Source organism: Cataglyphis hispanica, chromosome 2, assembly GCF_021464435.1.
Source record: "Cataglyphis hispanica isolate Lineage 1 chromosome 2, ULB_Chis1_1.0, whole genome shotgun sequence".
NCBI lineage: Eukaryota > Metazoa > Arthropoda > Insecta > Hymenoptera > Formicidae > Cataglyphis > Cataglyphis hispanica.
In genome coordinates, this window is record NC_065955.1 from 10,778,711 (window position 1) to 10,802,384 (window position 23,674).

The 23,674-nt window shown below is 32.4% G+C and overlaps 2 protein-coding genes across 8 annotated transcripts; one reads left to right on the forward strand and one right to left on the reverse strand.

Moving 5' to 3' along the window:
• Positions 1-9,703: 9,703 nt before the first annotated feature.
• On the forward strand, positions 9,704-15,154 carry LOC126858842 (acetylcholine receptor subunit beta-like 2). The gene is made up of 12 exons (XM_050609457.1): positions 9,704-10,035; positions 10,528-10,676; positions 10,817-10,861; positions 10,954-11,063; positions 11,265-11,445; positions 12,038-12,194; positions 12,300-12,427; positions 12,683-12,858; positions 12,971-13,123; positions 13,551-13,663; positions 14,061-14,173; positions 14,427-15,154. The coding sequence occupies exons 1-12, from the start codon at positions 9,984-9,986 to the stop codon at positions 14,634-14,636; spliced, it is 1,587 nt and encodes a 528-aa protein (XP_050465414.1). The 5' UTR covers positions 9,704-9,983; the 3' UTR covers positions 14,637-15,154.
• Positions 14,651-23,117, reverse strand: LOC126858840 (E3 SUMO-protein ligase PIAS2). Of its 7 annotated transcripts, none has more exons than XM_050609453.1 (10): positions 22,203-22,586; positions 21,486-21,655; positions 21,171-21,269; positions 20,943-21,087; positions 19,109-19,279; positions 17,859-18,149; positions 17,613-17,714; positions 16,801-17,041; positions 16,296-16,712; positions 14,651-16,099 (listed from the first exon to the last, which is right to left on the reverse strand). In XM_050609453.1, exons 2-10 carry the CDS (start codon positions 21,650-21,652, stop codon positions 15,885-15,887), a joined length of 1,848 nt encoding a protein of 615 aa, XP_050465410.1. In that variant the 5' UTR covers positions 21,653-21,655; positions 22,203-22,586; the 3' UTR covers positions 14,651-15,884. The 7 variants fall into 7 exon arrangements, with proteins under 7 accessions (XP_050465410.1, XP_050465409.1, XP_050465408.1 ...); XM_050609452.1 differs by having other exon boundaries at positions 22,092-22,586; XM_050609451.1 differs by having other exon boundaries at positions 21,758-22,586.
• Positions 23,118-23,674: the final 557 nt, after the last annotated feature.

The following is a 23,674-nucleotide window of genomic DNA, read 5'->3' on the forward strand; positions in this document are numbered from 1 at the left end:
AAATTTTAATAAATCCAATCATCTCAAATTATTCTTTATTATATATATTTTTCAATGTTTTGTTATCGATTTATGATATTAATATCGATTTTGTACAAAAATTATACCATTCTGAAATAGCAGTACAATACATTTGCAAATATCATAAATTATAATGACTCCCGAAATTGTACATAATAATAAAATTAATTTAATTTTATTGATTGATGCATTTCTATTTCATAAGCGGGACATAAACATGCGAATTTATAATTTTTTGCGCAACCGGCAAAGATTTAATACAGCAGGGCAATGTCAGTGGCTATGCTGACTAATACTAGAACCAATGATGAAAGCAGTTATAAAGAATCTCTAAGCTCTCAAGTATATAAAGTTTAAATCTTCTCAAGACAAAATCCAGCAAATCCGCCGGCATAAGTAGGATTTATGTTGGACAGGAGAAACGATGTCTGACACGGTACCAAAGTAGAACAACCTAAACACACAACCTAACAACAGAGCGAAAGAATCTTTATTGTTTTTGCAAAATCTGCATATCTATTATCAAGAAGAAGGACTTATCAAACGTAAAAGAAATTGATTACAAATGTATTAACAAATAAAGCGTTGTTATCTGATCTTTATGGACGTTCCTGATATACGTCTGATGTGCATCGAATCAAAGTTACATTTCACAAAATCGATTTCTTGAAATACGAAACGTAGAATCTCCAAATGTTGAAGTTTGCACAGATTTTGGCGCTGCCGATAGTCGCACTTCTGACTCGAATTTCGCCTTCCAACTATCTATTATACCCAAACTTTCGATCGATTTCTCGGCTTATCGCTCGCCCTGTCACTTTATCGCCGCCACTTCATCTCGAATGGCGAAACGTTTTTACTTGTAACTGGGATGATATGAGACGACCTGGGCCGTGAAACAAACGTGACCATCGCTAAAAGTCGATGACTGCGATCCCCATTTCCTGCGCGCGCCCACATCGAAACGAACTTTCTTGGTGATTTAATTACAAGGAATTACGAAGCGCAACTTTGCCGTAAATACGTTAGTGGGAGTGCTTCATTCATGTTTTCAGTGGCGCAGGTGCGTTATCGTGGCCGACGACACACGTCGACTGACACGGAAATTCAACGCAATCGGCGCGAAATTTATTCAACCGCTAAATAACTGTGATTAATTCTGATCACGTAAGCCAACGAGCGAGGCTCTGGATTTACGTCGCGACCATAGTCGCTCTTATATCGCCAGCCTAATCGCCATTCTCCCCGGGATCATTATTTAATCTGCCTTTATCCGCGTAATTAGTTTTCTATTTTATACAGAGATTAATTTTATATTTTATGTATAAAACTAGAATACAGAGATTAATTTTATATTGTATGTATAAAACTAGTTCAATGTATATAGAAATCTTAGATTAAGATAGAGACAAAATTAAATTAATAACAATCAATCTTACATAATTGTGCTTTTAAAACAAAAAGTTATTTTTGACATTGATTAAATATATATAATTATTTTTAAATCTCTTTTTAAAATAACTTACCACGTTTTAATTTTATACTATAATCAATTTTCCATCGCATTTACCAGCAATTTCTACAACAATCAACAATATTAATCATGAATATTCACATTGTATTATATATAAATAATGAGAGAACGGATAAATATGAATTGTTATTCATAAATCAAAGATTCTGCAATTAAAATCAGTATTTTTGGCTTATCATAATCTTTGATTAAAAATTAATTTATCAGCGTCAATAAATAAATTTATGCCTACTCTTTAATCATAATAACTGTCCTCATTATTACGCCGCTGTGGCATTAGTAAATAACCAAAAACGTGATAAACGAATTATTGCTGACAGAGCAAGGAGAGATAAAGGAAAGTAAAGATGGTGTCACGCGCTCGCTCTAATCGCATCCCGCAACTTTGGCCCCCGAGACGATTCTTTGTCGCGCGAGCGAGACAAAAGGGCGAGACTCGGACGCGAAAAAAAGAAAAAAAAAAAAAGAGAGAGAGAAAAAGGCGAAACAGATTTATTTTTCTTCCTTCCTCCGCCCCCTCGCCATAGATCTTTCCCTTTTATCCAGCGCGTAGCATGCGCGGCTTTTCCGCAGCGTGGTATTTATAACTTCGACTCATTTTCCCTCATTGCGCGGAACAGCGGGATCCGGATAAATAATTGTTTTTGCCGAAAGTTTTATTGCGTTTCCACGTGCGCGCGCGCTCGCCAGTATATGCGGTACGTGTAAAGGATTTTATGGCGAACGGATTTATGGCTAAGAAGTTCCTACGCGGGGGTTCCCGCGCACATATCCGCTGCTCTGTTGCTCAATTGTTTCCACTCTGCCGAAGTAATTGCGCGACAAATCCGCAATCGGGATTCCTTCGCAAAAAGCAGTCGCAATCGGCAACGACCACGCGACATTGGTCGAACCCCCATTTTTCCTAAACACCGCTGGATCATAAATATAGTAGGAATAGATTGCTCGTATCGTATCCTCGCCGTGAGTAGAAAGTATCCGTTCGAGTAAAAAAGTGAGGTGGAGGATATAGCTATTTTTTAATAAATAGAAAGAGAAAGAGATATGTAAGGCAAAAAGACAAAATTCCGATATCTATGATTAGCTGCTTGTCTCTTCTACTTACAATTATAGAGAAAGAGAGACATAATCTGGTAAATATTGCTATCTCTTTTGTTGCGTTGCTATGTCTGGCTCTCTTACGAGCAAATCTACTTTTATTATATTTATGCTAGATTGGAAATCGATGGAACAATATAACACCATAAGCGGTTGCGTTTGCGAAATATTTATTACATATGCACGTATGTAATTGATTTGTGAAAATTTGTGAAATTAAAATTGTGTATGAATAGCTTGAAATGTGTAATCGAATATAAATCTTTTTCGTTATTTAATGTAAAAACTTACTTTTTAGCTTGACGTTCAAACACATCTGAGGCTGTATGTACACATCAAATTGATTTTCAATTATTTTCACTGTAAAAGTTTCTAGAATTAATTCGAATAGGATTGTGTTTAGCTTTCCAATCGGGAAAAATGTGAGGATTGTAATTTAAATTATTTTAATTAAGTATATTGAATATAGTTTTATAGTAATTTAACTTTTTGATAGTTATTGATGTATCGACACAAAAAAATGATCTATACATTTCAAAAAGGGCGATTTTTAAAATATGCATTTAAAAATATGAAATTCATGAAAATGAGAATGTTTTTGTAGAAGTACGTTTGAATTGTTTTTTTTTGAAATGTAGATATTGTGTTATTACGCAATAATATTTTACAAAAAAATTAGATATATTTTATACATTCGGCCATAATTTTTAAATTTTTCTTTAAAAATTTTTTAAATTTTGTCTTAAATAATACTTATTTTTTTTTTCATTATTGCGTACATACAAATATTTGAAACAAAATTGTTAATTTTGTGTCACACGATCTAGATCTGCTGTCACAATGTCGATGCTTTAAACCATAATAATTATTCATCTTTCCATTAGACGATACATCAAAGAGAAGATATAATTTGTTAGAATGAATTAAAAACGCCACGCTAATAACAATTATATACGCGACGTATTTTCCGTTCTATAACGGCATAAAGGAATAAGAAACGAGAATGCGGAATATGGGAAATTGAATGCTGCAGCGGATAAAACCTTTTGCATTCGGAATACCTCCATTCAGCGCGCGCCAATTGTTATTCACGTACGTAATATCCAAAAACTACAATCGAATGTGATTTAAACGATCTTCGCTCCGTTGATTCCGAAAATTCGCGGATCAAAGTTCGCGCCCTCGAAAATATCACATGAAAATAACACGTGAAGCGACATTTTCTACATTACTTTAACAAAAACTCTAGCGAAAACACTGCGATGCAATAAGAATCGCAGGGTTGATACATTATGTGAAAAATAATGGAAATAAAATTCTCTAAACTCACAATTATATGTTATAATAAATTTCTCTAATTTGTTTATTTATTTAATTTTTATTTATTTAATTTATTTATATAATAGGTATTACGGACTTTTAAAGAATTTTTAAAGAAATGACACATAATATCGACCTATTTATATAATAGGTCGATATTATGTGTCATTTCTTTAAAAAAGTTTTACATTTTCTGAAATACGTATATATATATATATATATATATATATATATATATATATATATATATATGCTACAGATTACCGTGTTTGCATTAATCTAGGAATTCTTTTTACGACTTTTGCCTTGCGATTTTCCCTCCATTTTTCCGAGTAAAAATTACAACTTTCAACTTTAAAAATTTCAACTTTGAAGAGCTTTATAATTAACCTTCAGATTATAACCCTGTTAAAGTAAAGTTTGCTCAAAGATAAGAATAAAGCTCTGTTATTATAAAACTTAATCCATTAAGACCGCTATATTTTCAATCAATTACAACTCACAGAGAGATTATTAATGATTTGACATTTATTTAAAAAAAAAACAACTTATATATACATACTATTTATATTTTATGCTCAAAATGTTTTATATGAGAATGTACCTCTATCTTTCTCGAGACACATATTGCACACACAAATTTCAATTTTAGAGTGACGTATTTATATACCGAATGCTCTTATGTGCAAAAAAAAATAAAATATTTGTGTGCAAGTAGATATGTTTTCTTTTTAATTAAATATTAGAGAATACATTATCAAGATACGCCCAACATCGCCGGTAATACCTCTGGTATCCAATAAACGGCGCAATCCGGAGTTAAAATACATTCCGAACGTATATATAACTCGCGTTCTGTTTTCCTCTGTACAACTTAGGATCGTCGTAAACCGACAACGTCCTTAACAGCGAAATGAAATCGGCTCCTTTAGAGAGAGGATAATTAATGACAAGCGAGAGTGGAGAGAGAGAGAGAGAGAGAGAGAGAGAGACGAGGGTGCGCAAAAAATCTGCTTACGTCATTCGCACTTGTGCTCGCGCGTTACTGTTAAGGATTATAAATTGTTCACCCGTTCTTTTCAAAGGGGAAACCTCTCCGTCGCCAGTCCGTCGAGCAAGCCCGGCTTCTCCGCCCTTGTTGTCCACGTCGTCGCGCACTCCCAACCAGATCGCGGTAATGAACGCGTTCTGCAGTTTGCACTCGACGCCATTATTGCATTGCTCGAGCTAAATAAATTATTCCGCCCTGGGCTTTGTGCAGGCGCGTGTGCGCGTGTACGAGCGAGAAGGTGTCGCGATCGAGAGAGGGCGAGGGTGCGAGGGGAGGGTGTCGTCCGATACACACACAGAGAAGCACGTCGATCCGTGGACCCCCCCCCCGCCCCCCCGGCTTTGGATCGCCGGTCGCTGTGTGAAAATTGCTAATGTATTGCGCGTGGGATAACGCGCGTTCTCGGAATGATTGTCCGCGCGGCTCTATTATTCTCCGGGAGAGGTTTAATTGAGGGATACCAACAAGTGAAATAAACGCTACGAGCGAAAATTATATCGATCTGTAACGGATATAGTGTATATAGCGGAATACATGTCGCGTATACGGAGATCGTTAGAAGTGATGAAAGGTAAAATATTCTCGTCTCTGAAAAAGCAAAATGTATCGACAAAAATATATAATTAAATGCGACGTAATGTAAATTAATACGTCCATGATGATTTATTTTAAAAACGATATTTCAGCAATTCAAGGTGTAACGGACTCGGAATATACAACGGTACACAATAATAGTATCGCGTGCGCTACTATTATTGTGTACTATAATTCAGCAAGATATTGGATACTATTATCATAGTAAACCTTTGTTCCTCAATACCCCTTACGATGTAATTATTGCTAATAAAGCATACTTTGAGCAGTTATTGGATCTTTAGAGTTAAAAGACGAGGAAAATTATGGAAATTCTAAGCAAACAAGACTTTTTATTTCGACGAGCAGATATTATTATCCATTAAAGATTATATTATCCATTAACGGTACTGCATGCATTCACGGTAGATTAGTTCAAGTGTCTTTTATTACAACACGTTTTATTACAACAACCCATTAATTATTATTGCGCTCAATACATATTTTAATAGATTTTATTGACGTTATTATCGACGTCGAGACACTACATTAACTCGCATTCGTACATTTGCGCGTTTGTATTTAATTATTTAAAAGAACGTCTATTCCCGTATATATCGGCAAAATTTATTACACCAGACAAATGTTTAACGCCGGCAGGGATATCGCATCAGCAAGAACAACGATGGAGCGTGTTAGTCTATGTCGACGACGGATTAACGTTAGCGCGTTCCGGCTTGCCTGGGATCGTCTGGTAAAATGCAAAAATTATAAAAGCAGACAGGAGGGTACACGATCCATCGATCGCGTCCAGAGGTGTCATTACTCAGAGTGGATAGCGTGTCCGTTGGTCGCGCGATATACACGATCAGGGGATAAAAGAAACCGTGATGGAATGGCTGCTGCTGCTATTGCTGTGGGGGGAGGAGGGGAGGCGGGCGGATGGGAAGGGAACAGACAGCGGAGGGTAGTAAGTGGGCTAGTAAGTTTCACGATAACAGTTATAAATGACCCTCTCTCGAAGCGCGGCGCCGCAGGACTCCCAGCTACATGCCAGACACTGGCCCCTGCCTTAACACACGCGGGGACCCTCTCACCGATATAGTCGTAAAAGGCACTAAACAAACATACGCTAAGTGCCCCGGCCTGGTGTACGTATATGTGTGTGTGCGGATAGGGGTATGTGTGTTTACGTACTGCTCTTGATCGATAATCGGGCGCCCGTCGATCGCACGTCCCGGACCATCGTTCCCGGTCACCGTCCCGACTTCGAGGGAACGTCACTTTCTTGCGACGTCGCCTCGTGTAAGGATCTTGTATGGTCGCGAATTTTCTACGAGTAAATATTTTACTATGCGCCGTCTTCTACTCTTTCGTCCTCTTCTTTCTTCTCTTTTTTTCCGATTTTAATTTTGACGAGGCATTTTCTAATTAACTCAAAATCTCATCATTTGTATTGTTACTTTTTTTATAATTTTTAACATTACATAACTGCTTCTAAGAGGCTGAACTTAAGATTATAATTCATTTGAAGTTAATGAAAAGTATGGTTTCGTCATCTGTTTGTTTCCTTGAAACTTTGTTCTCGACAGATATTCCTTTTTTTTTTCAGTCGCTTATAACTCGGAAATTATTGATGCTTCAATATTTTCGCTAAAAGAAAGTTTCAAGGAATCTATTATATATATAAAATCTAAGCGTATATTATTAATTAATATTAATAAATATCAATTTTAATGAAAAAAGCTTTATTAGGTTCATCCTAACAATACAAAGAATTTTTTAACGAACAATGATTCACACTTTTAGCGAAAATGTACGTTTCCGGTATATAATTCTTAATTATATTGCATAAATAATTATGCCAGGGTATAAAAACTCTTATCTGTTCAAGAGGTCGAAAAAGTATTTTTGAATATTTTATTTCTCTAGCAATACTTTTACACACAAAAAAAACAAGATAAGTTTTATTAGAGAAACATTCTCGCTCGTAAAGAAGCAGTTACATGCTGCAACTAACATTGGTTTAAAATACTTGTTGGACATAAGCTATTGTTTGTCAATAAATTATATTTAAAGCCTGAGATATAATGCAGAGACAAATTGAGTATATTACCCGCGTATGCGTATGTGTTTGTGAAAGTTGTGAGAAAGGCTCTTCCTCGCCCGCTTTAGCAGTGGCGTAAGTAGATGAGCAAGTATCTAAGGCACTCAGAACTTAAGCACATTCAATCTGCCCCAGCATTCGTCACCCCCTTCTTCCTCTTTCTTTTCAAAAGCACATGTGCAGAATAAATTTACTACCAGCAAGGTATCATCGATCTTGGTAAGTTAACGAATATTATATTTATTTATATAATATGTGGGAATAAATTGAATCAATTTTACATACCCCCTTAAGCATCTTGCGTGTCTGTTATGTCAAATGAATCGGTCAGTTTCGGGTGCGCAAAAGTGGCTTTAGACGCCAGGGCGTCCGAGGCCACCACATCATCCAGAATAGATGTTACGCCATAATTGCACCGTCCTTCGGAGGAAATACGGCGCGTTATCCGGCGAAATTATGAACACAAATCGTCATCTTTCTCTCTCTCTCTCTCTCTCTCTCTCTCTCTCTCTCTCCGGAGTTGAGCAAAGGTCGCATCTCAAGTCTCGATTGTCCTCTTCGAGGAACGATCCACCCGGCGGTTCCTCCAAATTGGGATCTCGCTCTCGCGTGACAGATAGCTTTTAAGAAATTTATCCAACCGCACATTAAACGACGCGGATCTTAATAAATCCAAATGGAATTTTGGTGTTACTGCGTCTCGCTTGGCGCGCGACTTTCCACGCGGATTTGGCGATGTTACTCGATGCCAAAAATCGATTTATCGGCACTAATCTGCGCGCGAATGCCATGACATATTTCCATATTAGAATTTAGTGCAGGCGGTACGAGCAGACGAACAAGGATACGAAGTGGTATACAATTGTGTGTGGCACCACTTACCCTTCTCTACGCGTCGGTATTTCATCGTTAAGCTGGATTCATTTGAGGATATATGTGAAATTTATTTCGCTCGCAATCTCAATGACAGTTAAATATACATATTTGATGTTCCATTCCTAATAAATTATCTTTTGTCTACAATACAATACATTTAATGATCAAACTAGAATTTTCTTTCAGTAAAATTATCAAGCATTAAAATTTTGTAAGTAAAAATTAAATATTATATGCACACAAATGCACAAATTTATTTCAAACAGAATCCTCTTGAAATTTAATAGAGAAAAAAATTTAATATTTGCTTATGATTTAAAGTTTTTATCTTTTAATTTTATAATTTAAAACCATATTAGATTTATATATATATATATATATGTTTATTTTTATAAATTAATTATTATAATTAATTTATTGTAACGGAGATAACTATAAATGACATTTTCAAGTATTTTAATTTCTAATTACATATATGTTTACATTCTTTTTAAATAATATTAATAAAATTTTTTATAAAAAACATTTTAGTTTTGTTCCACGAATCTATAATAATTGTAATTGTATAAAATATTCTGGTTTACAAAAAATTGAAATACCGCTTGAATGAATTTGATATTACGATTGAAATAATTAATAAAAAATATTAAAACTTGATAAAAATTTAAAACATAAAAGAAATATTTCTGAGATATATTTAATATATCTTTTAACATTTATATTGTATAAAAATAATGTAATAATAATTAATAACATTAGAATAATAAAAGATGAAATATATAAATAATATTATATAAAATTCTGTGTAACATTACATCGTCGTGGTTAGTGCTCGTGGGTTCCGATGAACAGGTGATAAATAATTCCAATGTTTATTCATGGAAATAAAGAGGCGACGATTGGCGTAAAATACTCTTCCGCATACGTTCGCATAGCATCGGAAATTGAACTCACCGAGATTATGCGGCGAGTTGAATTTCAATTCTTAGCTTTTAAACGCCCTCATTCTCTCATCGCGACAGTCTGAATGCATTTTAGAATCGCGCTCCTCGATTTCCGCGCTACTGCCTTCGTCCCGCGAAACGCGCAGATGCAGGGAAACCCCGTCCTAGCGCGCAAGTGGAACAAGTCGCTCCCTGAACAGGCAGCGGGAGTTATCATGGCGGCAAGTTCGGATATCGATCGTGGACCAGTGGGATGCTGGCCGCCCAACGTTTCGCCGACCGCACACCACTGTTCGGCATCTTAACTACTTTTATTATCGCTCGCCGTATTTTTTTTTTTTACACCACTTAACTGTAAGACTACTGCCAAGATACGTGCGTCAGAGAGCTACGAGGACATCCCACGGGATATATTTGTGAGTGTCCTACTTTCACACGCGTTTGTAAACAGTACGGAAAATGCGGACGTCAGTGCTCACAGTTTTGCTCAATGTCTTCAGCATCGTTTGCGGTAAGTTTGTGCTTGTCAGATAAAACGATTCTTTGGATAAATATCGATTCAATTATATTAATCTCATTATAAAAGCAAATAAATCTCAAATTCCTAAATCTCATAAAATAGCTGCGTTCATCATGTGTCTTCTTCTATCGTATTACGTATTGAAGGTACCATAAAATTTTACTACTGAAAGAATCGTAAGAATTGTAAAGAAAAATATTTTAAAAGTGTTTTGTTAAATTATTAAAAAATATTTTTAGTGTACACACAAAATTCTCTGAGTTGCAGTAAAAGAATATAGCTGGAATTTAAAAAGAATATAGCTTTCAAAAAATTCTTATTTCTCAAAAAGTGAAAAAAAAATAAACATTCTATATAAGAATATATAATACATCTTTATTGCCACTTTTATCTTGTCATTATATTATATGTGTGATGCTTTTATTTTTATATTGTTTTCAATAATTATAATTAATATTTTAATAAATATTCTTTTTTATACAGGGAGCAAAGTTTTAGAAGCGAATCCCGATACGAAGAGACTTTATGATGATTTACTGTCTAATTATAATAGATTGATACGTCCTGTTAATAATAATACAAATACTTTAACAGTTTGGCTGGGATTAAAATTGTCGCAATTAATAGAAATGGTATATGGACTATTACAAATGCTATCTCTCATTAAAACAATATTTTGAAATTCAACCTTATCACTTTATTTATTACTCTTGATTTATTCAAATAATATTTAAGAATCTGGCGGGAAATTAATGATTAATACTTATTACAGAACCTAAAGAATCAAGTTATGACAACGAATGTCTGGGTAGAGCAGGTAATATATCTGTCGGTTTTATATCATCTTCTTTCACTTACACAGTAGTATTCGGCCGATGTAGGTAGACTTACAAACTCTGCTCTTTGCAGAAATGGTTTGACTATAAATTAACGTGGAAGCCAGAGGAGTATGGTGGTATAGAAATGTTATACGTGCCTTCCGAGAACATATGGCTTCCGGACATTGTGCTATACAACAAGTAAATTGCAACGGAATTTTCACGAAATACAGTTGAAAGATCTATATCATTTTATTCAAATAAGGAAAGAAATTTATTCGTGACTGTCCAAGGAGAGAATCGAAAAATCTATTTAATAAATTGGGAAAAAAATGAGACATTATATGCAGAAATTATACGCGAACTTTCTATCTTCTAATCTTCTCTTGTTTGCTATTACAGTGCAGATGGAAATTACGAAGTAACGTTAATGACGAAGGCCACTCTGAAATTTACTGGCGAGGTATACTGGAAACCGCCGGCTATTTACAAGTCATCTTGTGAGATTAACGTGGAGTATTTCCCGTTTGATGAGCAATCGTGCATTATGAAGTTTGGCTCATGGACTTACAATGGTGCTCAGGTTATAACTTGTGTATATTTACGCAAACAATATAGGATATTCTAAAGTAACCGAATATTCTTAACAAGGATTCTTTATTTAAAATTTATATTTTTTCAATGAGTCAAACAGTGAATGTTTCAAATTAAAAAACTTTTTTGCGAATTAAACCTTATCATAAAGGAAACAGACAAATGAAATCATATTGTTCGGTTGCTTTCAATTCTATTTTTGTTCATAAAAATTAAAATTAAACTCTTTGCACTAATAAAACGTAAAATCTGAAGCTTAATTGAAAATGACATGTGTATATAAGATTTTAAATTAATATATTTTGAAAATTAAAAGAATATCTCGTAGTTTTAGGACATTTTGTACAGATTTTTATTAAAATAATTTTTTATTATTATTTAATTAATTACTTTATACTTTACTTCTATTTAAATTATATAAATTCATTATTCATAACCGCTGATTTCTTTTCTATGAATATTTATTATTATCGTAATAAATCTTAATCGCTTTATGAGTAGCGTCTCTAAGTAATATTGTTTTGGCTTTGATATATAAAAAATATTTCAAAACCGTACTTTGTAAAGTCTTTTACTCACAGGTAGATCTGAAGCATATGAAGCAAGAGCTTGGTAGCAATCTAGTGGAGATCGGCATAGATCTTAGCGATTTTTATTTATCAGTAGAATGGGATATTCTTGAAGTACCAGCAGCACGCAACGAAGAATATTATCCATGTTGCACGGAACCTTACTCGGGTAAATATATCTACAAATAATTAATAATATTTAAAGTATGCAGATATTTCTATTTTCATCCAAATTATCTTGGTCTAAATAATCGTTATTGCCATTTAATTACAGATATTACATTCAATATTACGATGAGAAGAAAAACTCTATTTTATACTGTCAACCTTATCATCCCATGTGTTGGCATTACATTTTTAACGGTGCTGGTTTTTTATCTGCCCAGCGATTCTGGTGAAAAAGTAAGTATCAGCATCGAATCGGAATCATTAAAGTCTGCCAAGGATCACGAAAGTTTATTTGGCTTCAGAAAAGTTTCTTACACCGAATTGTAACTCTATTAACGCATTTCGTCGCAGACAACGAATGTACGAAAATGTCACGTCAATGAAAAAGCTTTGAAAAAAAATTTGATAGCAATTATTTTTGGACAAAAAATAATTATATAATTCATTTTTTTCTATTTTTATCATAATTGTTTCGTATTTGTCACGCAGGTATCATTATGTTCTTCCATTCTTCTCTCATTGACGGTGTTCTTCTTGCTATTAGCCGAGATTATTCCCCCAACATCGTTGGCCATACCTTTACTTGGAAAATATCTCTTGTTCACCATGATTTTAGTTACTCTATCTATTTGGATCACAGTCTGCGTCTTAAATGTACATTTCCGGTAAGTCGTGTGTGTGTGTAATAAAGCCGTAATATATAAAAATAAAAACTATTGCGTATTAAAATTCGTTACATTATGATTATGAAAGCTTTTAATGAATTAAATAACATAGATCGCCTTCTACGCATAATATGTCGCCGTGGGTGAGACAAGTGTTTCTGAATTGGATGCCGAGGATATTGATGATGCGACGTACACCGTATTCTACGCCAGAATATGATGACACTTATATGGATAGCGCATATACTAATGAAATAGATTTCAGGTAATATCATTAAATTTCTTATTAAAGATATTTAAGTTTTCAATCGCCTGAAAATAGATTTAAATTAATCATAATTTTAAAAGATCTTCCATTATATACATGTATTATTTTTTATTTAAAGAATATATTAATTTAAATTTAACGAGAAAGAAAAAAGCATACCTTTGTCGTTGTTGTAATCTTTTTATAATATATATATATATATTTTTTTTAATTAAATGTGTTGTCATAAGAAATTATATAAGTACGTATCGAAAAATTTTATTGGATAAAAAAGTTATAAAAAGAAATAATATTGCTATTAAAAATAATAAGTTTGCAATACTATATTAATTTGAGATAAAATAGATTGTTTTATTTAAGCATTGACAAATTGATTTTAAGTGCAACATCACATGCGTTCGTCTAATTCTTTAATTTTTGACAGTGTAAGCGATTATCCTTTAGAATTAAAAGGGAGTCCAGATGCATTCGAAAGCGTTACTTCTACATACAAGAGTATCAGAGATGATGATGCACGACACGTGCCGCACGCGTCAGGTATTTCTTGTTTGACAATCCTTATTTCTGTTTTGACAATTCATAGCTTTTAATTCTCAAGCGTTTTTTTTGTAACATTAGTATATTGTTGTTGGATTATTTTTCTAGATTAAAGAGAAATCAAATTTATACAAAAATTTTGTTATTTATTACAAGCAATTTTATATTATATTATTGTAAGATACTCATAAAAACAAAATAGTAGGACATTGATTACATGATTTTCTCAACATATTACATAACACATTTAAACAGTATAATCTGCACTATTAAAGATAGTATGCGATGGTATAGAATAAATGATACAGGATAAATGACATAAATCTTAAGTGTATCGTTGAGCAAGAAAAAATAAAAAAAAAAAAGAAAATCAAAGTCTTACAAAAAAATGTTTCAGTTACTGACAGCGAAAATACGATGCCAAAACATTTATCCCCAGACGTTATATCAGCTCTCAAAGGTGTGCGTTTCATTGCTCAACATATAAAAGATGCAGACAAAGACAATGAGGTAAAGAATTCGCTTTTAACGTTTTCACTCCGCACATTTTCGCATCGTTATCATAATTCCCTTTTATTCGTCCTCATTCGACTCGTCTCTAAATATTTCTTATATATATGATATAGTACAACTATATTTTTTACAATGTCTATCAATATATATCTATACAATCGTATATCTATACAATCGTATATACAATATCGACAAGAGTAACTTTAACCATAAGAAATCGCATTTTAAAAGGATCCATCCACTCTCACAGGTCATAGAAGATTGGAAATTCGTAGCTATGGTTCTGGACAGATTCTTTCTTTGGGTATTCACTATCGCGTGCATTGGTGGTACGCTAGGAATAATAGGTCAAGCACCTAGTCTGTACGATACCCGACAACCTGTGGACCAACGACTCTCCGGTATATCATTGCGCAATTATATGTATCCACCGAACGGAACTTTTGATGAGACTAATTAATTATCGTGACACGTGAAAAGCGATTCGCATGTAAAAAAAAGACAGTAATATATTACATCCTTCTTAATACACTTGGCACAACACATACACACAAACATTTTCATTCTCTACATTTATATATATTTGCTAAAATTTATCAATATTTTTTAATAAAAATAATTTCTCTTTTCTCCTTGAAAGAACGAAATATTAAATAATCGCCGCAATAAAAACATTTTCTCTATCTTATTGAATGAACATAAATGTTATAATATATATTGTCAAACATCAGGGTATTCATTCGATTAGTATAAAAGCAAAATTTATATGTTCTAAATATATAAGAATTTTATAGAGCAACTAACCAATTTTTTTTTTTAATTTGAACCCAGATCATATAATCAAACATTATATAAAAATAAATCATTGATTAAGGCTTCCAGTTTTTTATCATAACAGTACTGGATTGTGATGAGAAATTGTATGAATTTTTCTTCACGCTATACATCGAAATAAATTAATTTTTTCGTATATCACAATTCTAGTGTCCTAGATTTAATTTGTGAGATGTACCCAATATTTTTTTCTTGACCTTAAATTAAAAAATAATTGTAAATCTCATCAAGAATATCATTCATAGCATTGATAATTCAATATAATTACAGTGAAAGACCAAGGAGTCTTAACTTTTTTTGAAATAAGTATCATCAAACATATTTTCCAATCATGTTAAACTTAAATAACAATCTTAGAAGAAATAAAATGATTAAAGCAAATGAATTTAGCAGCTTAATCATAAAAAATCTTATCATGTTTAATAAGTTTACAAAAAAAACGAGGGTAACTTTAGTTTCATTTACACCACATTACATGATCAATCTCAAAATATAAGAATTGTATTATATATTATTCTAGTAAAATCAGACTCTCATTTTATTATATTCCGTTCGCCAAAAGTGCAACATGGGACGAAAGGTCCAATATGCTTTGGTCTAATGTCCAAAGGTGATTGGACGAAAGGTCCAATATGCTTTGGTCCATTGTCCAAAGGTGATTTGTATTTACATGTATTATTATATGCAATGTTATATTAAAGTTACAAAAAATAAAAGTCTTATTTTAAACTCCCTCAAAAGCTCACTGTAAATATAAAATAATGCAAAATATGTCGATTAAATCCAGATCGAGTTTAATAAATAAAGAAAAACGTTGAGATCTTTTCAAAAGAATTTTGACAAAAACTCTGTATGTGTAATATCACACAATTCTTTATTCTAAATCGATTATCATGTATTCTGGTGATTCGCTCGTACTACTAATAGAACTAGTCTGCGGTTTCTTAGGCGATGAAATACCAGTAGCTGGTTTCTTTGTACTTTGAGTCGGCGTGTTATCTTCATCGTCATCATCACTATCAGATATCAAATCAATAATGACAGCGCGCTTCTTCTCTTTTGGTGCCGGAGTAGTAGGATTAGTTTCATCTAAACAAGTAAATAAAGCATCATTTACAGTACTAATATCCCCCCCCCCTCCAACATAGAAATATTTTAAAACTTAAATTAAATTTGAACAAATCTCAAGAATCTCTATAGCTTTTAGTTCATACGGTACTTGTTAGATCTCTAAAACTTTGTGCTATAATTATACACTATCTCGTAAAATATATTTTCCTCTTACCTAGATCCACGGTGTCTACATCAATTTTATTATCCCGTGAATCGGCCGTCGCTTTTGTTTCAGTTTTCTCCTTATCTTTTTCTTTCTTCAATACTAAGTTCTCCCACGAACCATCTTGCAACAATTGAATCTCATTTACGTCCGGCAGTAACTTATTTGAATTAAGAACTTCCTGGAAATATCCATCAATCACAAGATTGTCATAGAGCGCCGGTTTGTCACAAACCGGACAATTCCAAGTAGGCTTCCGTTCATTCATTTGAAGAAACAAAGAAGCATCAAAACACTGTAAATGTGAACATGTCGATGCGCGACAGGGCGTACACATCCTCATCTTTCCTAAAGGACAAGCTAACGATACTCTTAATGATGTAGTAGCTATTTCGCTGTCTGCATCTTCGTTTAATTTCTCCTTAACTGTAAATAATTCATAATTATTTTTATGATAAAAGCTCTTCTATCTAGCAATTCTAATAGTGTTTATAATTATAATATAACTGCTTACTTAATCCTCTAGTATAATCGGAATGCCTTGGACCTCTGTTTTTTAATCTAGTGAGTAATTCTGCACTGGTTAATTTTCTGACGAGATACACTGCGATTGCATATCGCCTACCATAATCAGCCGACCATGTAACGCGGATTTCGTTTCCGACCGTAGGAGACAGCTTCACCAAAGGACTGATATTGACAGGCCGCGGTGGTCTCTTCGGTTCTACACTTGGTTTATTAGTAGGTATAGGATTCTGAAAAAAAATTACAACAAATTCTTGATATTTGTTATTTGCTACGAATGATTTATCGGATCGTTTAAGTATTAACAAAACTTCTATATTTCGTCCAACAAGAGAATTACCACGATCTGCGCACAGGCGAACAAAGTGGAGAGAGCTTGGCGCGCTATTCGATACTGTATATGTAAATACGACACGTTCGGGACCAATTATAATTTCAATATGATATAAAAAATCGAAATTGTTGTAATATATTTAAATTACACAGCTAAATGTTTATGATTTATGAAATAATAATAATGACATATTTTTATTAGAGATCATTCATATTATAAATAAGTTTAGATTTTGGGGGACTTTGTGAATATTTTACTGGCAGAAAAAAAAGAAAGCAGTATGGCAGTTAAGGGAAGTTTTCTAGGCGTTCCATGAGACGCTTGCTCGAAACGGATGTGTTTCGACCGATTTGTGGTAGTTGTCTCGTTGGACGGAATATATATTCAGTATTGCACATTTTGCATCTTACATTACTGCATTTATATGTAAAATTTTGAAAAAGATTTACAAATCCAATTTAACTTACAGGTAAAGGGCACAATTTTCCATTAACCTTTACTCCAATATTTGGAGGAAAATAGTCTTCCTGCTCACATGACGTTTCTTGTAAACAGAATCGCATTTGTACCTATGTGAAACATAAATTATACATGAGCTTCATAAAAATATGAAGAAATATTATTAAATATAGCAATCTATTTTTGTATATATATTTTCTTTTCCTAACAATATTTTACAAACGATATATTTCACATGTGAGTTCTCAACATACCTGTACAACATAATCCATTTTACTACCAGCTCGACAGTCGCGTGCACTGGCAATATCAGTCGCTTGTTGTGGAGTCAAATGAAATAAAAATGTATTTTCTTGTATTCTCATCGATCCCTGTGGCATTAAACTAGAGGGTTTCAATAATTCGCCCAATAAATCGAAAAATGGAAGTCTTTTCAGTCTAACATCCGGATGAACTGGATATTGGCTTGTAGGTTGTATTTGCAATGGTGCAGGTAAAACTTTGGTTGGGTATTGATATGGATTATACCCTGTATTTGCAGTACGCTGAAAAAAAATTTAAGATATTTCTCTAATGCGTTCTTTAATATATTATTCTAATAAGTATTATTCTAATATGTTCATGAATATGTACAGGTACACGCTCGCATACACATAGACACGCAATTAGAAGGATAATTGATGTAATAAATATCTAAATTTCTTTATTATTCACATAAATTATATAAATAAAAGTTATATTAATAAAACTAAAAAAGTTATTTTGTTGAATAATAATAATGTTAATGAATTAATAATAGTGTTAATAAAATAGATAAAAATAAATTTAAAAAATAGATATTTAAAATAAAATTAATCACAAATAAAAAAAATTAATTAAGAAAATATTTAATAGAAAGTTAAAAACTTAGAAAAATTTGGCGTCTCCCGACTGCTCTTATAAAATATGTAATTAATAATTATAGTATAAGAAAGTAATTTATCATTATTTAATTATAAAATCTTAATTTTTTCTAAGTCTTCTTTTCTCATGCTATATGTTTCTAGTGCTATATATGTAATGAGAATAAATAACCAAGTATTTGTGTGTGTATGCGTATGTGTCATTTTTAAGTATATCTTTTTTAATATTTAATATTTAATATTCGTACTTAATTATATAATATATCAATACTTATGAATTAATATTATTTCAAATTTTTCTTAGTTTTTAATTTTTTAATCAATTTTATTTTTGATTAACCTTATTTTAAATGACTTCTTTTATTTGCTTTTATCTTATTTTATTAATAATTTTTTTGTGATTTACTTAAATAATTGTTTGATTTAAACATTTTATTTATTATTTAAATTTTTGTCTTTGGTTTTTTATTTAATTTTTTTATTTTTATTTCATATATTTTTTAACTAAATTAAATTTTAAATTAGTGTTCACAGCAGTCGGGAGTATCTTTTTTCAAAAAAAACTTTTATTTCAGTTTTTTAAATGCTACATATTTTTTTACCGTATTATTGCACAAATTATGTAACAATTGATTTGTTGCTGCTTCTAATGTCTGTTCGTTGCTTGCTGATGTAAAGCTTGCTGTTGATTTTCGCTTTCTATAGAGTTGATTTTTTTTAGCTGTTCTACTTTTTCGTCCAATATTTTGACTTCTCTTCTTTCTTCGTGATACCTGAAAGAGACTTAATATATATATTTATTAAATAATAATTTTACATAAATGTATTATATAAACATATAAGTATAAATTATATTTATACAAATTATAAAATATTGTATATAAATGTAAAATATAAAAAAGCACTCAAACAGAAATAAAATTACACAAAAAATATACATTACAATGAGAAAACAAAGATAAAAGAAACATAAATAAATATTATTCTTGAATTTATTAATGCTCATTCCACTGATGCCAGCTTTGCATATTTTATGTTTTATACCATTTTTTTTAATTATACAACAAATTTTTTTATTATCTTCTATCTTTTATTTTTAATTGTGACTATAATCTTGATATATTTTTTTCTATTAAACTTATTAATCCTAATTCAATTGGTTCCTGTTTGTTGTGATCACAAAGATGGAACATTGCTGCCAGTGATGCACTTAAGAGTGGCGTAACTATTCTGCTAATATGTGTGTGTGTGTGTGTGTTTGTGTGTGACAATCATGCCATTCTTCTAATTATCTTCATGTTTCTTCATCTTTCTACACAAGTATTCATTTCTACACATTTTAATTATTATTATTATTATTATTAATATATATAATATATTTATAATACATAATGTATTATATAATAATAAAGAATAATAAATCATTATATACTTACATTTTATCATGTAACTCCAATATATCTTGTATTTAAATATAAATGAATAAATAAATAAATAAATAAATAAATAAATATATATATATATATATATATATATATATATATATATATATAAGAAAAAGATAAATATATGAACGTAATATTCCATATATATAATGTGCTTATATAATTTTGTCATTATGTATAAATAATTATTAAATAAATAATAATATAACAATATAATAGTGAGAGGGGGAAAGAGATACTCACCTGTTTAAAAATATATCTTCTTAAGATATATCCATGTGTAATTTTAACACACTTTTTTTTAACACATTAATTATAACACTTTTAATACACTAACACATATGTAACATACAAAAATTATGTCTAACCTATTACACTGCCCGCTACTTCAAAATGCTTATAAGTCCAACTATGTTATTAAATTTTCTTATATAGTTGCTTATAACAAAACTCATTGGTAAATCAATTCGCTTTTTAGATTCACTCAGCAGCCAATGAGAAAACGCATAGATAAAAAATATTGCTTTTTAAACGGAATAATTAATAATTATATTGTAAATCAAACTTGATCAATAAAAAATAAACAAAGTTCAAACTATATCATATCGAGAAATAAGGGAACAACCGATCCAACTTTGGTAAAATGCGTACTTTCCCCGTTTTTCACCAACAAAGCAATTAGAATAGAAGTAAAAATATTTATGTTTAATCTTTAAAAATCACATATGGCTCATTTTAACTCTATTGATATTAACAATAGAATATCCCAAAAGTCCTAATAAAAAAAAATGAATAATTAAAACTTACTTTTTGTTTTATCATAATCATTTTCTGTAGATGTCAAGAAATATATAAATTTTTATAATTTTTTTAAGCATTCTGTGACAGTTAAACCTGCAACATTATGACCCATATGTGATAAATAAGAAAGAAAATGTTTGACCTATAAAGGTTAATTTTTTATGCGACATAAACATATGTTTTTACTTACTTGTGGTGCTACACTAGTATAACCAGCTGTCGGATATACTGGATTGGTCCTAGGTGCCTGAGGCATAGATGCTTGATGCGCTGGAGGCAGCTCCTTCCCAGCAGAAACAGGTGCTTGCTGTTGCTGTTGCTGACTAATCGCTTGCCTTAAAATATATATATTTTCACATAAATATTGATTTTTAAATGTATATATATAAAATATGCATTAATAAAGTTATATATTTACCTCGTATAATAATTTCTATTATGCATATTTTGGTCAATTTGTGACTCAGAGGAATTACCAGTTTGACCATACATTTGATGCGCTTGCATTTGATCTGCTCTATGGAAAATATTTCTTTTCAGATTTTAGGTAGCAAAAATGATTTTAATATAAAATTTTGTAAAAGTGTGTCTTTCCAATGTATCAATCAATTTTTTCTTATTTACTTATTGTACAAATTTTTTAAAAACTTTTCAAATGATAATAATTTACATAATTTGAAAACTAATTGGACATTTTTTATAGATTCATTTAGATATTTTGACTTCAACTTACTGTATTGTCTTATACAATTCACGTATCTTTAATCGGATAGCTGGATATGATCTCAAGCGTAATAATTCCAACGCACGCCCTTGTAATTCGTTCTTTCTGCCAGATTTATTTCTACCAGCGAAACCAAGAAGCATCTGAAGCTCAGACACTCGAAAACTTAATACCATATTCTGTAATGAAAACATCCCATTGCTGTACACCCTATCAATGGCAATCTTTTTCGATAATGAATAAAAGAAACTACATTGTGTGTATGTATAAAAAAATATTACCACCTATCAAAACATAGTGCTTCTCTAACAAAGGTTCTGGCAGTGTGACATTGCGAATTATTTCCTTCTATTTAAAAAAGAATTCCAATCGCATAGAGAGACACAATCCCATTGCACCATTCGATTTACTTTATTATATATAAAGCCAGTGTCACATGGACATGGACATGGCAACACGTGATATTTTGATAACTGCTGGCCGTCACGATACGAAACAAAATTCCCAAAAAGTGACAATCTGTTCAATCCGCCGATGCATCGATTGCGAGAGCACAACGTCGAGAGGAACAATAACATCGGAGTTTAAGAACAAGACGATAAAGTGTGAGGTTACCCATGTAGATTTTCACGAGCGAGAGAGGGATGCCAGTGATCGCTCACATTCTCATTGTGCGATCTGCGGGGAGTGGGGAGGGGGGAGTGGTAGTCCGACACTGTAATTTACCAATAATGTTCGTCCGCTCCGAACGGTTGATCCAGCATGATGCGCCGTGTAATAAACCCGCACCGCGTAGCCGTGTGGTTAGCCAAAGTGTGCAACAATGCGAGTAAACAGGAGCGCGCGCCAACGAAACAAAGTCGAACCCGCGTCAACGGAGACGCGCGTATTCATCGAGTCGATCGGCGACGATTGACTTAAACTCAGGCAGGGGATATCGCGCGCGAGCCTACCTTACGTTTACATACGCGTATCTCGTCGTCTCGCCACGTGATGATCGCTCGCCCGTGCGTGCGAGATTTCGACTCGGAAATGTACGTGACAATAGGCGACGCGAAACCGACCGGATTCGCACGACGGGCGTTCATAACGCCCGTCGTTAGTTTACAACGCGCACTCACTCACCTCCAGTTCCTCGGAATCCGCCATCTTCTTGGCCGACTTTTTTCCCGCAGCCGTTTTGTCGATTACTTATTTCAACACTCGGAGGCTAAGGAGAAACGCGTATGTACGCGTGATCGCCGCCGAGCCGTTACACCGCCGGTCTCCTCTCACATCCGCTTTCTCACTTTCTCTTTCTCTCTCTCTCTCTCTCTCTCCCTCGCTCGCTCACTCGCTCTCTCTTTCTCACTCACGAATCGCGCAATACTTTTTCTACGAGCGGCGAGAATCGAGAATATCGCGATGATACGAAACGTGATATATATATATTTTTTTTAATTCATTCGCCAGCCGATAATGGCTGAAATGATATATATTTCGTGGAGAAAAATAACAAATTCAAAACGATCGGCGCGCGCGACGACACGCGACTAGTATCGACATTTGACACTTGCCGTTTGAAAAGGATAATTTTCTAAAATGGCGCTGATGTTGCGTATATATGTTGTGTATCTAGTTCAAGAAAAGAAAAACATTGCGCTTTTTCCCTTCTCCTATCTGACACAAGTTGGATTGTATAAAAAATAAAGAAAAAAAATTCTATATTTCGCCTCTCATAATCTAATCTACACACACAAGAATATTTGACGTTTTAATCTCTTCCGATTCGATGAATAAATAATCAAGTAGCGTTCACCTATCTAGATATTCGTGCATCGTGAACTATGCGAAACCGGAAGTTCTGTATATTATATCGTTTTCAGCATTTATACAATGCGTTAATCGACCAATCGGTGTAAAGATTTCTTTATCCTGATTGGTTAATCATGTGAAAGAAGAAGTGACAGAGATAGTTGGTTGTGTGGTATCTCTCTCTCATTCTAATAGTAAGATTTCGCTCTTTTTATAATCACATGTAATTAAAGAAATGATTTTATTATATAGACACATCAAACACGTTTATACTTCTCATTAATATAAAAAAAAATGAAAGAAATCTAATAAGTTATATAAAATAATATATTTTTCTTAAATCTAATCAGAAAAATTGATGTACAAAAATAAAATTAATAATTGATGAATTTTTTTTGTATGCA

Coding starts and splice junctions, on each gene's coding strand:
- LOC126858842 (XM_050609457.1), top strand. CDS start 9,984: ATGCGGACGTCAGTGCTCACAGTTTTGCTCAATGTCTTCAGCATCGTT. Junction 10,036..10,527: donor TGTCTTCAGCATCGTTTGCG/GTAAGTTTGTGC, acceptor TTTTTTATACAG/GGAGCAAAGTTTTAGAAGCG. Junction 13,664..14,060: donor ACACGTGCCGCACGCGTCAG/GTATTTCTTGTT, acceptor AAAATGTTTCAG/TTACTGACAGCGAAAATACG.
- LOC126858840 (XM_050609449.1), bottom strand. CDS start 22,625: ATGGCGGATTCCGAGGAACTGGAG. Junction 21,088..21,170: donor AATAGAAATTATTATACGAG/GTAAATATATAA, acceptor ATATATTTTAAG/GCAAGCGATTAGTCAGCAAC. Junction 17,042..17,612: donor GAAAATTGTGCCCTTTACCT/GTAAGTTAAATT, acceptor ATTTTTTTTCAG/AATCCTATACCTACTAATAA.